The sequence below is a fragment of the Polypterus senegalus genome, chromosome 1 (genome assembly GCF_016835505.1).
Source record: "Polypterus senegalus isolate Bchr_013 chromosome 1, ASM1683550v1, whole genome shotgun sequence".
NCBI lineage: Eukaryota > Metazoa > Chordata > Cladistia > Polypteriformes > Polypteridae > Polypterus > Polypterus senegalus.
In genome coordinates, this window is record NC_053154.1 from 276,590,689 (window position 1) to 276,615,187 (window position 24,499).

At 36.9% G+C, this 24,499-nt stretch overlaps 1 protein-coding gene across 1 annotated transcript in view; it reads right to left on the minus strand.

The window, feature by feature from the left end:
• The window catches only part of LOC120542482 (slit homolog 1 protein-like), a 349,841-nt gene that overhangs the window by 146,867 nt on the left and 178,475 nt on the right, over nt 1-24,499 (minus strand). Inside the window, exons 5-6 of the mRNA XM_039774990.1 lie at nt 23,905-23,976; nt 281-352 (exon numbers count right to left, since the gene is read on the minus strand). Coding sequence (XP_039630924.1) covers nt 281-352; nt 23,905-23,976 — 144 coding nt within the window. The remainder of the gene's footprint in view (nt 1-280; nt 353-23,904; nt 23,977-24,499) is intronic.

The following is a 24,499-nucleotide window of genomic DNA, read 5'->3' on the forward strand; positions in this document are numbered from 1 at the left end:
TGCAAATAGGGGACATGCAAATAGAAATTTCATTGTACTATGTGCACTATATACAATGTACACACTACAATAAAATGTAACTAGTTTAATGGCTTAAGGGCATTTAAAAGAGTTCTCATGATTTTTTCAGAGGAACATTTTTTGTAAAATGATGTTCTTTTATAAATGAAAATAGTAATAAATCTGGAATAGTAAAACATGTTACTGTTTGCTCAATCTTAACACAAACTGGATTTGAAACAGTAAATGATATGCTAATAGATGTGTGGTATATACTTACAGAACTTCTATTCCTCTGAGGGCCCTGAAGGCTCCATCTTCAATGCAGATGATCTGATTTTTATCCAGCTGCCTAGTAATGATACAAAAAAGTGCTTAAAAACAAAGTCAACAATACAGCATGCTGTTTCAGAAATATTCTAACACAATGATAATACTGAGCAAAAGGTATTTGTATTTTCAGCAAATTCTATTTTCCATTAATTTATTGTTTATCTACATTTAAAAAGGTACCAACTATAGAAAGAGGGATTTTTTTCAATGAAAAATGTTACTGAATTAGAAGTGATTACAATGTAGTTAAATTTGTGTCTTTTAAGTAAGATACACCGGCAAAAATTAATAAGAATTTTGTAATGTGTATTTTTAGCAGAGGAAGCACAATGAATCTTCTACAAAAGGTAATTGGGATAAACATCTACATAAAGCAGAGATTATTAATGTATTGGAAAGTTTATAAAATCTACACCAAATATATAAAAATAATTCTAGACCAAAAATTATACAAAATTAACAATAAAACTTAAACAGAAAAGCATACAAGAGAGAAAACAGCTGCAAAATATACCAGCTGCCCAGTGACTCAGGCAGTAGAGTTGCTGCTTGCTAGCAGTAAGGAACAAAGCTTTATTCCTGGGCCAGCTATCATTTTGTGCAGAGTTTCCATAATCTCCCCATGTTAGAATGTTTTTTCCTTAGTTATTTTGGATTGGTCCTCCTGGCCAAAGAAAAGCATATTAACTTAACTGGCATCCTGAAATCAAGTTGGGAATCGTGTGAGTGTGAGTGTTCCTTTTAGGGAACATATCTGCCATGTACACATTGCTGATCTATTGTGCCATAGAAAGTAGGTTTGGAAAATGTTAAGGCAAGTAATAATAATATAATAAGAATAATAAGGTCAGTAACGTCCCAACTCCAAATAAATGTGGTTCTTGACTGAGCAACACACACCCCATGCATCTTACTAAGACATTGGGTGAACATCATGCTTGAGAGAGAGGTGCAAACCAGGCTGAGGATGGCTGACAAAAGATGTCTACCTTGCTCCCAAGCCCAAATAGCAATCATGATAATACGATTGGGGAAAAACACAATAAACAGAATAAAAGGGATTACTCAAGTAGAACTGAGTGATGTCAAGCATAGCAAGAGACTAAAAGACATAATCCAGGCCATAATTTTACAGAATCTTGGTGCACCAATGAGAGCTCCACACTTTTCAAAAATACACTGTGTCTTAAAATCAATGACTGAAATATCTCAGAGCAAAAGAAGATAACAGTGGATGCTGGAACTGTACAAGAAAATCCATTCATCCATCCATCCATTTTCTAACCCGCTGAATCCGAATAGGGTCACGGGGGTCTGCTGGAGCCAATCCCAGCCAACACAGGGCACAAGGCAGGAAGCAATCCTGGGCAGGGTGCCAACCCACCGCAGGACACACACAAACACACCCACACACCAAGCACACACTAGGTCATGTGGTGTTATTACTACAGAGAAGTTAAGGACATCACTGCCAAAGTGACTAATGGTACCTACAATGCTTAGAGGTGTAGGAACTCAGACATTTTCCGTTTTTTTCAAGTAATTATTAGTTACTTCAAAAATAAACATTATAAAATATTTCTGACCCTTTTCTGTTCTCTCTTCTAAGTAAGCTGTTGTGGCACATGTTGTTTTAACCAGCTGCCCTTTCGTTGCCGGAATCCTTATGATTCAACACTGACAAAACACAAGACCTTTTTATTTAAAACTACATTTAAGGACTTCAAAATGTGTAAATCAGGGGTGCCTAACTCCGGTCCTGAAGGGCCACAGTGGCTGAAGGTTTTCATTGTAACCCTTTTCTTAATTTGTGCACTGTTTTTGCTGCTAATTAACTTCTGAAACTTGGTTCAACAATGATTTTTTAATAAGTTGACTCCTGTAATACACTTTTACAGCACGAATAAGACCGAGATCCAAAGGCTGCAGGACCGCTGTACAGTTTGGTGGTAAGAATTCAACTCTAGCATGTTCCAATTCACATGTTAAATTATGTGCTCAACAATTAGAAATTGAAACAAAAGTTTTTCTTCTTTGCCTTCTCATTTGTGTACCCAAATTCTTCAGACATTCATTAATTATTCCTTGTGTCATCTAAGTTTGTTGATTTGCTCAATAATTACAGCAAAGTGATTGTACATTCTTAAAACACTGTGGATTATCTTCCTAATCAATGGTTTCAGCTTTATTCTGTCAGATGCACTGCAGCAAAACAGGACAGTTAAACAAAGTTTTGATTTCTTCCCTCATTTGCATGGGTCTCCTTGAACAGTTAGGGTACATTGCAGAAGTAATTGATAAAATAACCCAATCTCATCTGCACTGAAAATGTCATTCATGTTGTATTCCGCTACTGTTTTCTTTATTTCACCAGCATGACATTCCTTAACTTGTTCCTGTGGTATACTGTTTTCTTCTTTAAACATCACCCTGTGTAATATTCTTTATTTGCTATGGAAGCTTCCGTAAATGATTCAATGCAAGGCAGACTCAGAAAAGGCGTTTAGTTTATTAGCGCACACAAAACAGAACTTTACCAAAGACGCCCGTCTCCATTACTCTCTGTTATTAACCACTCCCATTTATTTATTCATTGGTTATCTGGTTTATAACAACTTTATTTAAAACCTTAATTCACAATATACCACATCCCCCTTTTTCCAAGAACAAAATCACTTTTCCTTTTCTTTCTTACTGTTTTGCATTAGAAAATAACCAACTATGTACACATGCACACAATTTTTTTTTCATATTATCAGTTCACTGCTGAGTACTGTGTGCTTATGTAGTCCTGAGACCCAGAGGTCTTGAGTACTTGAGTATTTTTACAACCCTGCCACTTCTAGTGGATCTTTCTCGAACTTGACTGTCCATTTGGCCTTCCCCTTGGTGGCTTTCTGGACGTGGTATACCTGCATTTTCTTGTGTCGGCACCTGTTCTGTACTACAGTGGTCTTCTTCATCCTCATCAACTATAAACATGTCACCATTGCGTGGCCTAAGATGTCATCTATTGCATCTATACTGCTGGAGTTGAAGTCACAATGTCATATGACCTTGGTTCTTGACGTTTTCTTACCACTATTTCTGGTTTCCAGCCTTGCGGGGTTTCTACATTGACTTTTGCTCCTGGACCAAGAACAGAAAGTGATTTTGTGCGTTGATCATAATAAGTTTTTGGTTTTTGTTGCTGCTGTGTTAGTCTCTGCTTCATTTTCTTTGTGTATCTGGATTTCAGCATGGGACTTGTTACAGGGAGGGTGTTTCTGAGAACACAGCCCATCAATAACTCTGCTGGTGAGAAACCTAATCCTGTAATTGGTGTTTTTTCTCAGACTGAATAATGCAAGATGTGCATCCGTGTTCGTCTGGAGAGCCTTCTTAAGCATCAGTTTGATTGTCTTTATTGTTCTCTCCGCCATACTATTTGACTGGGGATATCCAGGGCTGGAGAACTTCCATGTTATATCTCTGTCTTTGGCAAAGTGCCGTACCTCAGCACTTGCAAAAGGAACGTGGTCATTAATCACTTCTTTAGGAATTTCATGCCTTGAAAACACAGCTTTCAGTTTTGCAATCACTGTTTGTGCTGTTTTGTCCCTAATCTGCTGTACTTCTGGGTATTTAGAAAAATATTCCACTGTGAGAAGAAATGACTAACCTTGTAGCTCAAATATGTCTACACCAACTTTGTACCATGGCAATTCAGGTAAGTCATGACTTTTTAGGGGTTCTCGTTGATTTCTTGGGAGATGTTGTTGACAAGCACTGCATTTTCCTATCATTTGTTCCATATCTGTGGACATGCCAGGCCAGTACATGTGCGTGCTTGTTCTTTGGTTCGCTGAATACCTTGATGAGCGATATGTAACTTTTCACGCATCATCAACCTCATTCTGGTAGGGATGATAATTCTGTCACCAAACATAAAGACGTGATTACCGATCTTGATACTGTCTTTGATTGGCCAGTATACTTGCAGTGCTGCATCTACCTGTTTTCTGTGCATTGGCCACCCATTCTTATGCATAGTACTCAATTTTTGGAATGTTTCGTCCTCTAAGTTTGCACTTTGTAACTGTGTATATAGCTCCTCCCCAATAGCTTCAGTTGTTTCCATGGCATAAACAATTTTCTCATCTTCACACATGCGTTCCTCAATAGCTTCTTCTACATCATATGTTCGGGATAAGGCATCAGCTATGAGCATATCCTTCCTTGGTGTATACTTTATTTGAAGATTATAGTGTTGCAATTGAAGAAGCATCCTTTCCAGACGTGGTGGCGTCTGTTCTAAGGGCTTTGTGAAGATGGCTTCCAGTGGTTTATGATCTGATTGCAAAACTACTGGGAAACCGAAAATGTACTGATGAAACTTCCTTGCAGCAAAAACTATAGCCAGCAACTCCTTCTCGATCTGTGCATAGTTGCATTCTGATGGTGTCAGAGCTTTGGATGCATATGCAACAGGTTGTCCCTCTTGCAAAAGACATGCACCAAGTCCATCTTTGGAAGCATCAGCCTGAAGAAATATTGCTTGCTTTGGATCAAAGAATTTTAGTACTGGTGCTTCCATCTGTGATTTCTTGAGATTACCCAGTGCTGTATCATGTTCAGGACTCCAGAGCCATTGTGCGTCTTTCCTCAACAACTGTCTCAAGGGTGCTGTTATTGCTGCTTTATTGAGAATGTATTGTGCCAGATATTTAATCATGCCCAGTAGGCGCTGCAAAGCCTTCTTATCTTCTGGGTTTGGCATATTGACAATTGCTTTCACTTTGTCATTATCTGGCTGTACTCCCTCTCTTGTCATTATGTGTCCCATATATTTAACTTTTCCGACCTTATATTGTATCTTCTCTTCATTAAATTTAATACTTTTCTGTCTTGCTCTCTGCATCATCTTGTGAAGGATCTCTGCATGCTCCTTTTCACCTATAGCTGCAATAATCATGTCATCTGCTATGATGTGCACACCAGGCATGTCTCCAAATGTTTCGCTGTTCTTCTGTTGGAAGACCTCACTTGCAGATTTGATTCCAAATGGGAGACGTTTGAATCTGTACAGTCCCCATGGGGTGTTGAAAGTGCAGAGCATTGATGACTCTCTATCCAACTTGATTTGCCAATATCCATCCTTTTCATCCAGAATGGTGAATATTTTTTGCTGTGGACTTCATTGGGAGTTGGTATGGAGTAATGTTGCCTTTCGATAGCCTTATTCAACTCACATGGATCTAGACATATTCAGAGTTTGCCATTTTTCTGTTCTGTAATCACCAGACTGCTAACCCATTTTGTCAGTTCTGTTACTGGTATGATAACATTTTGCTGTTCTAGATGACATAGTGTTTCTTTCAGTTTGTCCATAATAGCAAATGGAATTTTCCGACAGCCGTGTATAATTGGCATCACCTCTGGATCAATATGAATGTGATGTTCACCAGGGAATTCACCCAGACCTTAAAATACATCAGGATACGTGCTCACTAACTCTTGTATGGTTGCTAGCGAGTGCACTTGTACCTTGTCAACTCGTTTGACTAGGTTCAATTGTTCACCTGCTTCTCTCCCCAAGATTGATGCAAAAGGCTGTTTAGTGATGAAGAACTTTAATTCTGCTTCTATGCCAGCAGTACTGCATCTCAGGTAGGTATCTGAGGCAACTCAGGCCCCTTCTTCAGTCAAAATGTAATTAACTACATCTTGCCTGAAGAAGCGAACTGAGCTCACTCAAAAGCTTGCATATTGTAATCTTTTTAGTTAGCCAATAAAAGGTGTCATTTTTCTTGATTTCTCACTACATTTATAATGGCTAGCATGGTATAACAGCTTAGTACTACAGACATACAAGACACCGAAATGTACCACTACTACATGGAATTGAAGACCCGGTGGAAGAAACTGGCACACATGGTCAGCGACATCTTCTTCTTAGATTACATCTTGCCTGAAGAAGGGGCCTGAGTTTCCTCGAAAAAAAGGTGTAATTTTCCTTGACTTCTCACTACATTCATAAATGGCTAACACGGTACAACACCCTAGTATTAACCACTTCAACAAAATCATCCACAGAAATTGAGCGAGTCCTGTGAGAGTTATCTGTTGTCTGTAATGGTAATTCACAAGTACCAGGAACTCCTCAAAGTATTATTTCCACCACGCAATGGTAAACTGTGACAGTCATTTTATTTCATGCTTGCTGGAATCACTTATTCATTCTGTTTTGTGATTTTATTTGCCAAAACATCTTTTACACCATATGTGTTGTGACTGTTTAGATCTTTTTATACTCTGTAACACTGGCATATATATTCTGGTCCACAGCTGAATCACAGAATTAACATTAATTCCACCCTGCCAGATAAAAGGTCTCTATTTAGAAGGATATTTGAGGAGTCCTGCAAGTTTGCAAATCCTGTGTAAAGGTGCTTTGCAGACTAAAACTTAAAACCTTGTATCCTGTAATATTTTGTGGAATAATCTAAGAAGTAAAATGGTCCCAGGGTCGATAGCGTTCACCATTTGGTTCTTGTATTTAAAGAGCAAGCTTTCTTTTTGCATATTAGGATTAAGTCTAAGTACTGTAAAGCAGGTGTAGGACACCACTAAAGTTGTATCTTGTTCCGTTTCCCGTTTGTGATGGTAGGGACAGCATGTACATTCCTCAGAAAGTTTATGGAACTCTAATTTGCATCTCTGCAGTCTCTATACTTTGCCATCTCTTTGGCTTTCCCAATGTCTAAAATTTGTACCGGAGAAGTTCCTAACCATGTTTGAAATGGTCAGGAGAAGTATTATTACCTAAAATCTTTTAGTATGTCCTTCTGTCATAAAAGTGTGGTTTGGCCTTTGTGGAGGTAGTTGAAGCAGCAGCTGAAAGTGGACTGGGGTATCCTTATTCACCAGCGAAGACAAGGTGATTGTGAGTCTGACCAGTAAATTCACACAGAAGGCTAAGAAGGCAAAGCACTGCACAGTTAAATTGACATAGTCAGTTACAAAAAAGGATGAAATTTTAGAGCATATGTAGTCAAAGCAGAGTTCATTCTCAAGGCTTCTGGGCTTATTCTACTTCCCAATGTGATATCAATCTTCAAATGAAGAGAAAAGAAATAATGTGCCAGGGCCTCCCATGTAAAGTGTATTGGGCACTGCCCACCAGGAGAAATTCAGGGCAAATCAAAAATATAATAGAAAGATTATAAGCTTGGAAATTCACCAATAAGAAGCAAAGACTTTTGGTGAGATTGGAAAGATTTGTTTTCTAAGGGCCTGTTGCTCATGTACTTCAAAGCAGGAAAAGTAGAGTAAAAATGAAATGAACTACAATGAAAATTCTGCTTATATGTTGATGATGAGGATGAAACGTTAAATTGTATTCCATATTTAAAAATACCAAGAATGAACAGTACAACTATTACCCAGACAAAGTGACCATGTGCAAAGAAAAGAACTTACAAAAAGCATTGCACATTTAAAATGAATACCTAAAATCATGAGTGTTTGTTTAGCTTTCGCTCAAAATCACTTGCAAATCAAGAACATAAAGAAATGCATTCCAGCTGTCAAGTTTACAATATATTACTCACTTAATTTTTACACATAAATCATTTGTTTCCAGTTAAGTTTAAACTTTGATTTAAAATCAAGCATTTTTTTCTTCCTAATTTTAAATGTTTTTCAGATTTGGCAGGAGGAAGAGAAATATCCACGCTCTTCCCTAGTGTTTGACAAGTACACCCCCATTTTTCATTAATCCTGATCTTTGTATTGGAGGCATACCTATTTCTTCTCTACCTTGGGCAGGTCATATTATTAAAACAGTGGGTACCATTTAAAGTGATTCCTGGCTTGCAACATTCCCATTGTTGATGTTCAGGTTCATCTTCTTCCTTTTTTACTGTCTCACTCAGATTAGTTGTTAAGTTAATCGGTGTCCCAATATCATCTCCATACCATGAAAAGATTGCAGAACAGTTTACTCGAAAGGTAAAAAAAAAACCACACACAAATGTAAAAGCAAAATCTTTGAACTTGAACTATTTACAATCAATTACGAATCGCTCATTGTTATGACTCTGAGAGATGTCATCAATGGATCAAAAAAAAAAAACTACAATTCCACTTTCATAACCCACCTCATGTACCCAGCTCAGCTATTCCCCTCTCTCTGTCTGACAATCTTAAACCATCCAAAAATCTCTGCCTCTGTTCTCTGCCCCTCTGTTCAGGGTGCTGCCCTTTTTCTTCCATTTACTGTGAAACATATCCCCGACATCATTCTTTGCCCTCTCCACTTGACCCAAAAGTCACTTTTCCTCTGGGCTTCACCCTGGCTGGGATGCTACACTATTATTTCTAAACATAAACACAGTGGTATCCTTGTGTGCTAGTTTGTGCAAGATGTCTGCTGGACCTCTATCTTTGTGTCTTATAGACCTCTACCTTTGTATTCAGTCTGGTAGTGTAATCTTTCTTTTTTACCCCTGACCTAGAGGAAAATAATACTTAAGAACATCTCTGTATCACCTAAAATCCCAAATTATCAGAATTTTCAATTTAAATGTATGCATTGCCTACACCTCGCACCTTGCAAACTTTATACTGTTTGGCAGCAGATCCCATTTGTCACTTTTTTTCCATAAGTGCATGTGGTGCTTTTTGGCTCTGCTCTTTCTAACTTCTTTTCTTCTATTCTCTCTGTGCTAATATTTCCTTTTAGGTCACTTTTTTTTTTTATGTCTATACCTATACCTATACTATACGTCTATACTAATTTTTTTAACTAGTTATCATTCAGCTTTGTTAAAATGCTCCTATTTAATAAAAAATATTTCGGTCTATTATATTTAAAAATGCTTCTTGGTACTGACATTGACTGATGTAGTATTTATAGTGCACGTAGCAACTACTTAACAAAGCCTATTAACTGCACAAAAAATAACTTTATGAGTAACTTTCACTTTTATAAGACATTTAACACAATGCCTCATGAATGAATTCTATTTAAACAAGAACTACTAAGAATTGTGGGGTCTGGGCAATAGTAAGAAAAAGCTTTGTAATTAGATGAAAGGCAGAAATTAGTAAATGATTATTAGTGTAAAAGCCTCAGCCAGAGATATGTCTAAAGTGGTGTTTATGTGAAGACATTGCTTTGTCCAAGAGAAAAACCTCTTATTCTGATACCAATTGTTGTTAATTTATACTTGACATATGTGTTTATAAAGGGTCTTTAACTTGACACAGTCATTTTTTGTGATTTCTACTCCACTGCTTTCTTTAGTAACCTGTGCAATCCAGATCTGCTGCACTATATTATAGTATTGTTCCTGCATATTTTTCTGATATTTCTGCAGTAATAATAAATTGGATTTTAGGGTATAACGGCAATAAATACAACTAAAAAAAATTAAAACTGAAGTCTGGTGTGTGCAGTCAGCAGTTAGTAATCACTTACAAAGACAGCTATAAATAATATAGGTCTGTGAGGGGAATATGGCTTTAAATCAATAAAACCAATAAACCTTTATTTTACATCATGTAAGGTATATGGTAATACGGTGCCTGCAGAATATTCTGATGAATGTACAAGTGGCAAAAGCACCCACAAGACAGATGTGGTTCTTCTTAATCAGAAGATAAAAATTTCACATGTAATGAAACAGAAGTGGACCAGCCCCTATATGCATTAAGGCAGTGTATGGAGTATGTGAAGCAGAGCAATGAGATTCAGTGGTTGCACTGCACTGTACAATGCTGAGATGTCACTTTGAGAATGGTGTGCTCTTCTAATCAATACACAACAGGAAACACTGATTATTTTCAAACAAACATAACCACTGCTTTTCATAAATCACTAAATACTGCTATAAGGTGGGGAGCTAGCATTATACAAAAGGATACATTCAACTATGGTTAACTATAAAACAGAATAAGTTAAGATTCAGGTAAATTAATAAAGACACTTGATTGCTTCTTTTCCCACTTAGCTGTGCAGTTGTTTGCACTACTGCCTCACAAAGCTAGATTCCAATGTTCAATTTCTAGCCAGGGAACTGTCAGTATGGAGACTGCATATTCTCCATACAGTAAGTGTCAGAGGATTTTCCTCTGGGTATTTCCATTTCTTTCCCACATCAATAAAATATCTGCATCTTGGATTAATTAGTTACTATAAACAAACAAGTGTGAATTAATATTTATCTGAGTGTGACTGTGTATTATGAGTAGCTGACTTCCTATTGTGACAACTCTGAATGGAAGTCATCTTCTTCTTCTTCCTTCAGCTGCTCCCATTAGGGGTCACCACAGCGTATCATCTTTTTCCATATCTTCTGTCCTCTGCATCTTGCTCCATTACACCCAACACCTACATGTCCTCTCTCACCACATTCATAAATCTCCTCTTAGAACCTTCTTAGAACTATGGGCTTAATGTTTTCTTTTTTTCTGATTAGTTTTTGTTTATTTGTCAAATCAATGTTTTGTCTGCTCGTGCTTCTGACACTGGTTTGTATTTTCACTCTTATTTACCATCGCCCTTTTATAATACATTAACTGAAATCTGCTGTACTTCAGATAATAACAAAAGTCTGATGGAGCTCTCCATTTTTATTATTTGAATATGAAAGGATGGGTAGGACTACTTGTTGAAAAAGCTAGGTGAGAAAGAATGGTTACTGTCTACAGCAATGTCAGTATATGGGGAAACACAAATAAATTTGAGAATAATGAAAGATTTAAGGTGAGCCTGTTGGTTTTTGTGACAGTCATGGAGGTAATGACCTGAGCATTCCACGAAGGATTACCATTTGGCCTATTGTACATCAATGATGTACTGATGGTAAAAACTTAAATGTATTTGTGGGAGAAAATACTGAAAAGGTAAGTTGTTTGGAAGTAAAAGACCTCAAGGTAAATACAGGAAAAACCAATTACATAGTCTGAGTCAAAGAGTCTGGTGGTATGGAGAATGTGGGTGCAAGACCACGCAGTCTATGTGGTAGAAGTATTTGGGAAAAAATGCAGTTCAGTGCACAGGATGTGAGAAATAGGTACATACTGTAACAAATGTAGTAATGTGAAGAGAATTCTACAGAATTTTTTTTCAGATTGGTATCCAGTGGTAATATAGCAATGTAAATTTACATATTAGCAATGGAGATATTTTGGAGAAATTAGGGAAGTTCTAATACTTAGTAGAAGTGTAAAAAAAATCTCAATACACTTGAGCATTGCAATATTATGTTTTTTGATTCTCAAAAACATAGTATCAATTTTAAATTACTAGTTTACAGAGAAAAATTCAAGTCTCACAATAGTTTATTTTGTGTTGTGTTTAAAACCCCTGAACACAAGACAACAGTGTTGCAATCTATGTTCAGCTAACGTAACTACGTGAACTGAGACAAGAAGTAGCGTAAGTGCTGATGTATTTAGGCTGCAATACTCAGGCACATGCAGATCTGGCATACAACACGGATTGGGCAGTGGCAAACCAAGCTGACTAGTAACGCTACAACTGGTGGCTGAAACAAGAGGACTTAGACCACAGTGTACAGAGCAGAAGTGTGGGCTCATTTTGGCTTTCACAATAAAGAAGGCACTAAGGAGAATAACAAGAGCCATGTCTTCTGCAAAATGTGTAATGCCAAAATCAAATATTTGTGGAACACAGCAAATCTGAGAGCACATTTAGCAAGACACCATTCTAATGTATATGTGTATATTGTATTGTATTGACCCCCTACTTTTGACACCCACTGCACGCCCAACCTACCTGGAAAGGGGTCTCTCTTTGAACTGCCTTTCCCGAGGTTTCTTCCATTTTTCCCTACAAGGTTTTTATTGGGAGTTTTTCCTTGTCTTCTCAGAGAGTCAAGGCTGGGGGGCTGTCAAAAGGCAGGGCCTGTTAAAGCCCATTGCGGCACTTCCTGTGTGATTTTGGGCTATACAAAAATAAACTGTATTGTGTATTGTATTGTAATGTACAGCTAAAGGAACAGCAGATGTCAAACATTAAACGATTGGATCCCTCTCAACTCACTATGGAACAATTCCACACAATTTTACCGAGTTATCACTGACCTCAATTTGTGTAAACAAAATAACTCAGTCAATATTCTATTTCATTTGCAATGATATGCCAATGAATTGTACATAACAATAGCAGCACATCACATAACGGATGAGTGCAAGATGGACTGGTATGTGCTACAAACAAGGGTGATGCATGACAGACACACAGGAGAGGCCGTTGACTATGGCAAATGAATGAATGAATGAACGAATGAATGAAGAGGGAGGTCGTTCATGAATGGCGACTGGGAGCGAAAGAGACCATCATTGTAATAGACAATGCATCCAATATGAACGTTGTGGCTGGACTTACGTACATGACACACATACAATGTTTTGCACACAGCTTGAATCTTGCCTCACAAAAAGCACTGAAATTGGCAGTGGCAGAATGACTACTCAGCAGGATCACACATGTTATAACCTTTCTAAGACACAGCACAAAAGCCTGCCACCAGCTAAAACACAAACAAGATCTACGCCAGCTACTAAAACACAGGTTAATCACAGACATTGTCACAAGGTGGAACAGCTCTCATGACATGAATGGAAGATTTTTAGAACAACAACCAGCCATCTATGCAGCACTCCTTTCAACAAAGGTCAGAAAGAGTGAAAAAGATATCTTCACATTGAGCAGGGCTGACATCACATGTGCTGAGGGAGTACTCAAAGCACTCAAGCCAATGAAGGATGCCACCTTGATAATGTCAGAGGAGAGTAGGCCCACTCTGTCCATCGTGGCACCACTTTATGCCAAGCTTGTCATGAGCACCGAGGAAAGACTGGGTGACACACAGATAATGAAGGACAAGATCTAGGAAAAGAGATATGTCAATGAGAGGGAGACACCGGGCATGGCATCAGCTCTTGATCCTAGGTTTAAGCATCTATCTTTTTCTCTCTGAAGCAGAGATTAATAATACCTACAGGAAAATGACTGATTCTCTGGTGGTTGCCACAAAAAAGCAACATAGTGTAAGTAAACAAATTAATAAATTAGGTTATTTGTTTTTGTTACATAAAATACAATTTAGTTTTAATAGTTGGACTTAGAAATAGAAAGTAGAAATGTGCACTAGGATGATTATGGGTTCAGATTATGTGTTGTGTTAGTAAATTTACTGTACAATTAGCCCTGTTTTTTCATATAATTTATTAATCCATCAGGATAAATTGTCTTTTGTCATGACCTTTACTAGTTTGATTTGACGCTTTGATGTTTTTCAGCAGCAAGAAGAGATAGACAGTCTGAAAGAGAAGATTGACCAGTCACAGGAGGTTGATCACCCACCTTACAACAAGGATGGCTCTTTCTCCATGCCCCAGCTACCCATGAAACGACCAAGGAGCTCATGTGCACAGGCTGACTTGCTTGGAGCTATTTTTGCCCCTGCTAAAGGTAATGCTGCACCAAAATCTGCACATGATGCTGCTGCAGCTGAGATCAAGAGGTTTAGAGAAGAAACCCCTTTGCCACTCCAAGAAAATCCTCTCAGTTGGTGGAAGGAACATGAGCATGAGTACCCTTTGTTACCCAGAGTAGCAAAGTGTTTCCTGTGCATACAGAGAGAGTTTAGTCCACAACAGGAGACACCGTTACTGCACAGAGAAGTGTTCTGAAAGCTGGGCATGTTGACTAGTTCATCTTCCTCCACAAAAACCTTGACATTAAAAAATAAGCACTGACATACATACAAACTATAAGAATATACAATCCAAGTTAAGGATCTGAGAATGTTCACCATCAATATATAAGTGTTTGCTTACATTTTTTTAAATTATTTTCTTTAGGAATAAAGCAAACACTTTTAATATTCACTAATATAGGCAGATGTCATTTTCTTTTTTAAGATTGCAGAAAGTAGTGTTATGATGTTGTTACAGGAACTTGGGATTGAAAAATTAAAAACTGGCCTACATACTACAATAGAATGTGAACCTTTAAAGTGGAATTTAATATATATATATATATATATATATATCTGTGTGTACATATGTACACTGTCTGTTTATGACTTTTTAATTTTCTTAATTTGTTTACATAAAGAATCCTGTAAGAATTTTTATGTTTTACTGATATACTGCAGACAAATGTTAATTCCTTTGTTCAGATTACAGTGCTATGATGTTATGCATTTTCTTATAAACTGTTTGAAAAATACTGTGGCATACTGTGACCCTTTGAAGCAGAATCTAAAAATACAAGCACTTTTATTTTATTTTTTAGTGATATAGGAACAACTTAATTCCTTTGATCAGATTGCACAAAAGATATTGCTATGATGTCTGAGGTTACAGGGACTGTGATATATGCAGTTGCAGATCCCACTGTTCTGACTGCATAAAAAAGTAAACTTTTTTTACTCACATTTTATGCATATGGTGGTGTGGTGTGTTCTTTATACTATGACAGTTTTGCTAAAATTATATTAAAAAAAATTGCAATATATCGCCTTGCTTACAGTATCACAATATATCACAACATATTGAATCATAAAACCTGTATTATGATATGTGTCACATTTCAAAAGTCTTGCCTATACAAAGCCCTAATACTTAGGTGACCTGCTAAGTGCAGATGGAAGTATGTGCACTGAACATGCATTTGTGATAGTCAGGATGAGAAGCATACAAAAAGATTTCCAGAGCTGTTCTCAATTCTGACTTCTAAAGGTGAATCTCTGTCATTGAAGAGAAAAATTAATTAAAGCTGTGTGAGTTCCAGTTTGCTGTGTGGGAGTGAAACTTAATAATATAATTATTATTATTTACATGGCTAATGAAGGCAGAACATGAAGCAAAGCTGAGAAGAACACAGATTGATTTGATATGGAGGTGATTTACCATATATATTGTGCTGAGGAGAAACAGACAAGGTGATTTTGGATATGTGGAGCAAAAGCAGGGTAGTATTGGGGAAGTAAGTGTACCAAGATGGAGATGGATGGGATAAAGCCCAGATGAAGGATTAAAACAATGTGGTTGGAGGTGGTTTTACATGATATGAAAACAATAGTTCTCCCAGTGAAGGTCCATGATTGCAAGGAGTGAAGAAAAAAGATTTTGTGGCAACTGGCTAACCTGGTTAAATCTGGAAAATGGTCATTAAGCGTATGAGAAGATTTTAAATATCTAAAATTAAACATGTACTTTTTCATCTAAGTTTATATTTTGGAGTCGTTAGTAATTTTTAGTGAATTCAATTTGTTTGCTTAGGCAAGAAAAATCAAAGACAGTGCAAACTTACTAGTAGACAGTGCAAACGTAGCTTGTTTATCTGACAATAAATTATTGCCAGCCAATTTGAGATCTGACAATTACAAAGTACAGGCTTTTTTCACTCCACAAGTTTTTCATCTATTTGTGTTTTAACAGCCAGGCTGCCAATATTCATTATATCCACAAGGAGGAGTAAAGAGTCATAACTGAAATGATGCTTTTACTTGTAAAATATGCTTTGCCCTTTGGGAATGTGAAATGCAAGTATGCAAAATAGAATATGCCCTAGAAAGCTCCAAAATGAGTGAAAAAGCACGTCCCATCTACTTACCTTCCCATATGAACTTTCATGTTACCCAAACCTCATAAAACACTAAATGATATGTGTAAAGCACCAACCCTCCACCCCCACTTATTTTTATGAGACCTTGTATGACTAGTTTTACAGAATTGGATTCTAAAGTTCAAAAGCAGCCAATAAAAGCCATTTTGACTTTGTAAGGACATGCATTGTATTATAACTTATAAAAGCATTAGTCAGTCTTGGATATTCACTGTCAACAAGGTAACGCAATGTGCAGCAAATATGATGAATAGTCAGCACTTCACTATGATTTATGCTTTAAATGATTACACCAACATATTCAATACTGTGCAAAAGATTTTGACTACCCAAAATAATTTTAAAGCTAGGTATCCATTCAACAAATTTTTACTTGCACGTGAAAATACAATATAACATTACACTGAACACTAGTATAATAAAATATAACAAGAATTTGTATTTACCAAAAATGTTTGGCATCTTGTGAGATGGATACGATAATACAGGTATAGCTTATAAGTATCTACTTGAGGTACCCCACATATTCCATGAATGTAGTAAATTTCACAAATAGCACAACTTGTTCAAATTTATGAGGCAGTGATTAATTTATAAGGCAGTATAACAAATGAATATATTGCATGGTAACTACAAATACTGGGGTGCCTTGAGAAATTTATAAATGGAAAAACTAACACAAATCGACATTACATCATAGTTTTATACCAACAAATGTAGTTAGTGAACACACATATACCTGGATTGTTAAGATGTGTTTAAACTTTAATAAAGAAATTTAAAGACTCTGGCAAGCTGAAGACAGAAAGTCATCCAATATCCTACTCTCAGTTTGTGAAAGGCGATTTTATTACTTCATTAGTGCAAATAAAAATAATTATGCATTTAACAAAATTATCATACACTTGCTTGACTTGGATTCAAGTTAGTTACATTAATATATTGTAAGGTTTCTAAACTCGTTTGGGACTCCCCCCAACAGGACGACACACAGAACAGTGTCCTAAGGGGCAACTGCCACGTCTATGGAAGACAGTTTATCAGTTGCCAGGGAAACAGCCGGCTTCCAAGGCGGAAACAGCCGGCTTCCAAGGCGGAAGCAGCTCGCAGCTAAAGCAGATCCGAGTCGATCACGGTCACGGTATAAGAGCTTGCCGTCGATGGGTGATGCAAGGAACACTATAAATGCAGGGAACAGGATTAATTGGCCAGTAACCTGGCCACGACCCTGTCTGACTGCTATGTCTCTGTTTAGGAGAATGGTAGATCTCGCTGCAATAAATAACCATGCTGTTCCAGTTTCAAGCTGAATAAAGTTGGTTTTGCTAAAGTACTGAGACTGGGCCTCGTGTTTTGGGGTGCAAGACAGGGACTCACATGTCACAATATACTTGGCACCAAGACAGATTTTTTAATTATCCCGCTAAGGAAAATTTAGAACATTAACACAGAAGAGGCTGACTCCAACCTATGAATGAGATACTCCTCACAGCTTCCTTCAGTTGACAGCTTACAGGACTTGTAGTCCTTTTAGCTTTCTCTTATGTGATGCTGAAATTACCTTATAGACTACACTGTACATGGAAAGGCTTGTTGTCCTTTGCTGCAATTCTAATGTTGATAAAATGTCAAGGATGCATGTTTAATAGTTTATGTTTCAGGTTTCTTTTCTTGACTTTACTTCATAGCCTCTGTACAAAAGGAATAAACTAAACCTTTGCAGAATGCAACAGGCATACAACCACTCTTTAGGTAATAATAACCAAGAGATGCATGGGCAGCACTGTGCAACCTGAAATAACCAAGGAGGCACAAACTGATATAAAATGACACCTCTACTAACAAAATAGACATCATGGGGTATATACAAAATGGAAAACACCAAGTACAGACAATTATGAAACAAAACGATACTACCCCTCTGGGAATTCCTAAACTGATACTTAACCCCAATCTATCTTGTGGATTGATTCACCAACTTCCCCATCACAAAAGTTCTGCAAAAACCATCCTTTAATCTCCTGCCTCTCCATCTAACCCTCTTTCTCTTCTATCTGCTACTTTGCTACACTCTCCTTCCAGCTCTGTTGGTAAAGTGGATTTAAACTCCATCCTGGGGTCACTACCAAACAAGATCCAGAATCACTTTCTGGGTTTTGAAATGGCCCTATAATTGTTCCAAGGACAAGGGATTAGTACTCTGTCTGGGAGCTTTTGAAATCGATGCACCATAAAGACGGTTATTTTTAAGGGGGCTAAACCTCTAAATCAACTTATCTGTTTCCTGCTCCACTGGAGAAATGAAACAGTCTTGTATATTCCCTTCTATGACTGTGCCCGCTCTCACAGACAGGATTGCGTTGCTCCCTGTGGCATACTCACCCTGGTCTCACTCTCTTTTTAAAGAAAGGCTAAGGTGCTCCATTCACTTGATCACCATTCAGCTAGGGTGCTGGGGTAACACTACAGGCTTCCACAGGGGCTGCAACTCTCTCACTCCTGTGCTCTTGCTGGTACCTCAGCATATTGTAATTCCAGAACAAACTGACAATAACTGGCATGTGCAGAGGTGATTCTTCTGCTATGGTTCCTCTAGAATGCCACCCTTCAAGGGGCATCCTCTCTCTCTCTCTCTCTCTCTCTCTATATATATATATATATATATATATATATATATATATATATATATATATATATATATATATATAAACATCCCCCTTTTTTCTCTTCTTCTCTTCTCTGTCTTTCAAACAAAGAACCTCTTTAAGAGACAACCTGCCACGCCTGAATTACTTCCTTAGCTCCAGGACCCACAGCACTTCTATGTGACTATTACTATGGCCTTGACAATACTTAGCTATTGCCCCTTATTGGTTCTACTAGTATTCTGACTCAATGTAAGCACAAATTTTACCTGTTTCCCTTAATTGCAACATAAATGATAATAAAAAGGCAAGCAGCAGCCACTGTTAATGCTGCTAAAGAAAGAAAAAGAATTTCTATGTTCTTAAGTGGCATGTGACTTCTTTCCATGCTATTCAGTTATTTCATTTGTTTTTTTTTGTTTTCTATCCACATTTTATTTTACTTGTTATTCAAATTTGCTGCCTTCTATTGGATTAATTGGTGACCTTGAGTTTTTTAAGGGTGTTCCATAAGTAAATTCCAGTTATTTTGTTTTGAATTTTATTGAAATCACACAACATTCCATACAAACAGATCAATTTTACAAGAATAGGATTGAAAACAAATCAACCCCCACCCCTGAGAAAGCGATCATAGGCAGCAGAATAAAACTTAAATGTAGTAAAAATAAGTAAATAGCTGAATTAATAAGTGAATATAGATAAATGGAGAAGAAAAAGAAAAGAAAAAGAAAATGGGGAGAGAATCTGCGTCCTTGATGCTTCAAAAGCTTATTCTAGAATGTTATTGATTGGATCCTGCCAGGTTTTGAAAAATTTCTGCACACATCCTCTATGTGAGAATTTTTTTTTTACAATTTCAAATAATATATAACATTAGTTACCCACTAACCTAAAAGGGAAGAGTTAGGATTCTTCCAGTTTAGCAAGAAAAGTCTACATACCAATAGTATTGTAAAGGCAATCACAGTTTCTTTGTCCTTCTCTACTTTAAGCCCATCTGGGAGTACACCAAACACAGATGTTAATGGGTTAGGTGGGATTGTGACACCAAGGCTGTCTGAAAGGCACTTAAAAATTTTTGTCCTGAATGATGTTAATTTGGTGCAGGCCCAAAACATGTGACCCAGTGAGGCTGGAACTTAATTGCAGCGTTTGCAGGTTGGATACTGCCCTGGAAACATTTTGTAAAATTTTAAGAGACAGATGTGCTCGATATATAATTTTGAGTTGAATAATTGTATGCTTTGTGCATATGGAGCTCGAGTGAATTCTCTGCATTGCTACCTTCCACTCTTTTTCTGAGATGTTGAGTGAGAGATCCTTTTCCCACTTACCTCTTGGATCTTTGAAAGGGAGGGACTGTAAAGATAGATAGATAGATAGATAGATAGATAGATAGATAGATAGATAGATAGATAGATAGATAGATAGATAGATAGATAGATACTTTATTAATCCCAAGGGGAAATTCACAATTCTGTAAAATGGTTTTATATTTTGCAGAGATGCTGTCTAAGTCCTTGAAACTGATCACTATTTTTCCAGCATAGAGGGAGGTGGGAGGTGAGTAAAATTGGGCAGGTTCTGTTTAACAAAGTTTCTAATTTGAAGATAGTGAAAGAAATATGTTGCTGGAATGTTAAATTTAGAATGTAATTGTTCGTAGGATGCAAAGACGCCTATGTACAGATCTCTAAGTGATTTAATCCCAAATGTTTTCCAGGCATTAAAGTGTTTGCGAGGGTTGAAAAAGGTGGTTCTCATGCAGAGGTGCCACCAATAAATGATTCTCTATCTTAAAATGCTTCCTACATTGGTTCCATATTCTGAGTGAGTGAAGCACTATTGGGTTGTTAGGATATTGGCGATAACTTGCTTTTATTGGGGCGCAAAGCAAGGAATATAAAGTAGTACTGCAGGATTTTATTTCTATTGCAGACCAGGCCTGTATCTGTTCATCTATTTGTGTCCATGTCCAGGTTTTTATAGTTTGTGTATTTGCTGCCCAGTAGTAAAATTGAAAGTTAGGTAGAGCCATGCCATCTTCTGCATCTGGCCTTTGTGGGGTCGCTCTTTGGATGTGTGGATGCTTTGAATTCCAAATAAATGTGGCAATAGTTGAATCTAATTTCTTAAAAAATGATTTTTTGATGTATATTGGGATGTTCTGATATAAAAAGAGAAGCTTTGGGATGATATCTATCTTAATAATGTTAATTCTTCCAGCTAAAGTGAGGTGGAGGATTGACCATCTATGCAAGTCTTGCTTAATTTTTTCCATACAGACGGCAAGATTTTTTTGATAAAGAGCTTTATGTTTACTTGTGATGTTTTCCCCTAGATATTTAAACTGATACTGCAATAATAAAAGGGAAGGTGTCCAATCTAATATTGTGTGCTTGAGAATTCACTGGAAAGAGCACACTTTTAGTCAAATAAATTCTGAGATCAGAAATCTTTTGAAATTCTGTTAGTGCTGTTAGGACTGCAGGCACAGTATCTTGTGGGTGTGATATATACAGTACCATATCATCTGCATATAGAGAAATTTTCTGTTCAAGTCCTTCGCTGATAATCCCCTTTATCTCATACACATTTCGACAGTGAACTGCCAGTGGCTCAATGGCGATTGTGAAAAGCAGTGGTGGCAAGGGGCATCCTTGTCTGGTACCACGTTCTAGTTTAAAGTAGTCTGAATTAATGATGTTAATACAAGCTGAAGCTTCTGGATTGGTATACAGTAGTTTGATCCATGCACAAATGTTCGGGTCAAACCCAAATTTCTCCAATGTAGTGAAAAGGAAGTTCCATTCAATCATACCAAATGCTTTTTCTGCATCCAAGGATAATAAAATCTCTGGGATGTTTGACTTTGCAGGTGAATATATTAAATTAAACAGGTGTCGAAGATTGGACACTAAGTGTCTGCCTTTAATAAATCCAATTTTATCTTGTGATATTACTGAAGGCAGCACTTTCTCCATCCTTCTAGCTAGGACTTTGGAGATTATCTTAACATCATTATTCAGAAGTGAAATCCGTCTGTATGATGCACATTGTAATACATCCTTATTTTGTTTAGGAAAGATGGTGATTAATGATTGGTGAAAAGTTTGAGGTAGAATTTTATTGTCTCTAGCTTCTGTGAATGTTGTTAACACTAGAACTGCCAGAGCCTACGAGAAAACTCGTAAATCTGGCCCACCTTAAATCCTTTCTCACCTCTCAGTCAGCGTTTTTTGTTCTGTAAACGTGTCGATAAGCAGCAAGCTATCCCATCCCCCTGCCACCACCACAGTTCAATTCGCAAAGAAGTTTCTCAGTACTCAGTGTTTATCTTCGAGTGAAGTGCTGGAGCTTTATAGGGTAAACAAGTAGCCTACATCATCATTTGGTAAACATACATTTCATGTGTGTTCAGTGTCAACAACAACCTATGTAAAAACCTCATTAACACAGAAACATTTTTCTTGTTTTTAATAATTGATAAAATGTAGACATGAAATGTACAATGTGTGAAGCCTGAAATACAAATCCATCCGGATCTAATGCCGTTTTCAGATAAAGACATGGTATAACAAACAAACTTGTTTTGTTATACCCCCTCTTTATTTGAAAACCGTGTCAAACACGACTGGGAAAACTGTGGACGTGGACGTAGATGTGAGTGGTGTGCGTGACTGAGAATGACTGTGGATGTGAATTTTTTTTATTCAATTTTATTCTTGAGTGTTCCTGCTCACGCTGAATTAGTATGCATCTGATCCATGATATCAAAGCTGCACTGACAAAAAGAGAGAGACTTAGGTATGTACAACATTTGGAATAATTCATTTTATGACATGTATTGTACATTTCGGAAAACGTTGTTGCACTAATGCAACATTATATTCATTTGCATACCTTCATGCATTGTAGTCAGTGACCGCGTTTGTTTTGTTTTTTTTCCAATCTTGGCCAGTGTTGTATGTTGCTGCATGGTGGTGTTTCTATTGAACTCCAGGAGATGCAGAGGGCAGAACAGTACGGAGAGGTCAGTTCCGTGCTATATACAATCATCAGATTCAAATGTTAACAATTCCCACACACACCAAAGGACCATCTTTACGACATGTATATAAGGTGTGAAGCCTGAAATCCAAATATCAAATAAACACTTTCACAAAAGGTACATGTATAACAAAACAAGTGCGCTTTTATTCAAGAATATAACTGAAGAAAAAAGAAAACAGGTTACGGTAGGTGGTTGATACGACAGCTTGCGTAGTGCAATGCTAGGAACTGCTAACTCCCAATCAAGAGCTTCTGGGTTCAATCATGGCAGCTTCTCAAGTTTACCGTTTTGAGTAGAGAGCTGCTCTTATTGTTAATATTACACAATAAAAACATACATTTGATTTGTGTTTGTAACAGACGCTATAAATATATAGTGCTTGTCAAAGTTAGAGTTTTTTTTTTTATTCAGCTTTATGCTCTCAGTCGCGTTCACGCTCGCCCCGATCTGACACTGCTCTTTTCAGATAAAGATGTGCTATAACAGAGGTGAACTAAGATTGGAGAAAGTTTCTTTGAAGGACAGGTGATTGGCAGGATGACGCCGGACCTCATCCTGTATCCAAACAGTATCCACTACTGTGTCTCAGTTATCTAACTGCAATTCCAGTTATCCAAGTTACACAAAGTCTAACTGAATACAATGTCAGATTTTTTGCAAAGTCATGTGTAAGATTAATCCATTACAGCAACTGACATAAAGAAATAACATTTCAACATGTATTCATCAATACACTAACACATGTACATAGATTTTTCAATATATATAAAGGTAGCATTTGAGCAATGCAGACTGCATTTTTTACTACTTATACTGTTGACTAATTATGAAGGGAAACCACACTTAAAAAAAAGCTAATATGGAAATTGTTAGAGCACACAAATTAAAAAAAGATCCTCCTGTCTGATTTAAAATTAGTATAATGTAGGTACTTTAAGGCAGAGACTATATCCATTATGTCTCATCTTGTAAACTTTATACATTATAAAACAAACTTTTAGCATATGTTATAAATCCCATTAAGTAAATACTGAAACTCTGAAAATATTTGGATATATATCATCCAATTATGTGACTTATTCTATTTGCTATGCTATACTTGAATTCTTTTGAATTATTTTTTACAAATTGTATTACATCCAACGGGTGAAAATTTGGGCGATAGCAGAAAAGATCAGGCAGGTATACTGACAACCAACACTCCAGCAGACTATACTCACAAGTTTTTGATATCTGTGGCTCCACGGAAAGCTTTCCTGGGAATGGCCTGAATGAAGTTCTCACTCAAGTCTCTACAGAGAAAAAAGATTACATCATTATGATCTCAATAATTCATTCTCCTTACATTCATCTATAATTCATGGAAACAGAGTAGTTTTCCTGATGTGTTTGCATAGAAAGGAATGGTGGCTGCCTAATTATTATTCAAATGTAGTATTTTATGATGCTACAGTTATGACAGCACAAACTGTATTTTCAGGCTGCCACTAGTAAACATTTCACTTTTCAAATTCCTGCACTTGTCTTCCATGAAATTCAGTGGATATTCTTTCCCCTTACTGTGGAACCAAAAAAATAAGCTACATAAATGAAAATATTTGCTTTGTTTAGCCAAGGTCAAAACATGCTTGTAAAAACATATGTCATTTTTTGTATATGGCAAAATACATGGTTTAAGTTAATGAAGGGCTACAACAGCAAGCATCTGGAAAAGAAAAAAGAGTAAACTTTATTTCTAAAATTAGAAACTTTTGTGTCTCTTACTATCTTTTCAGAACGGCAATAACCATACCCTTAAAGCAATACCCTTAAGCA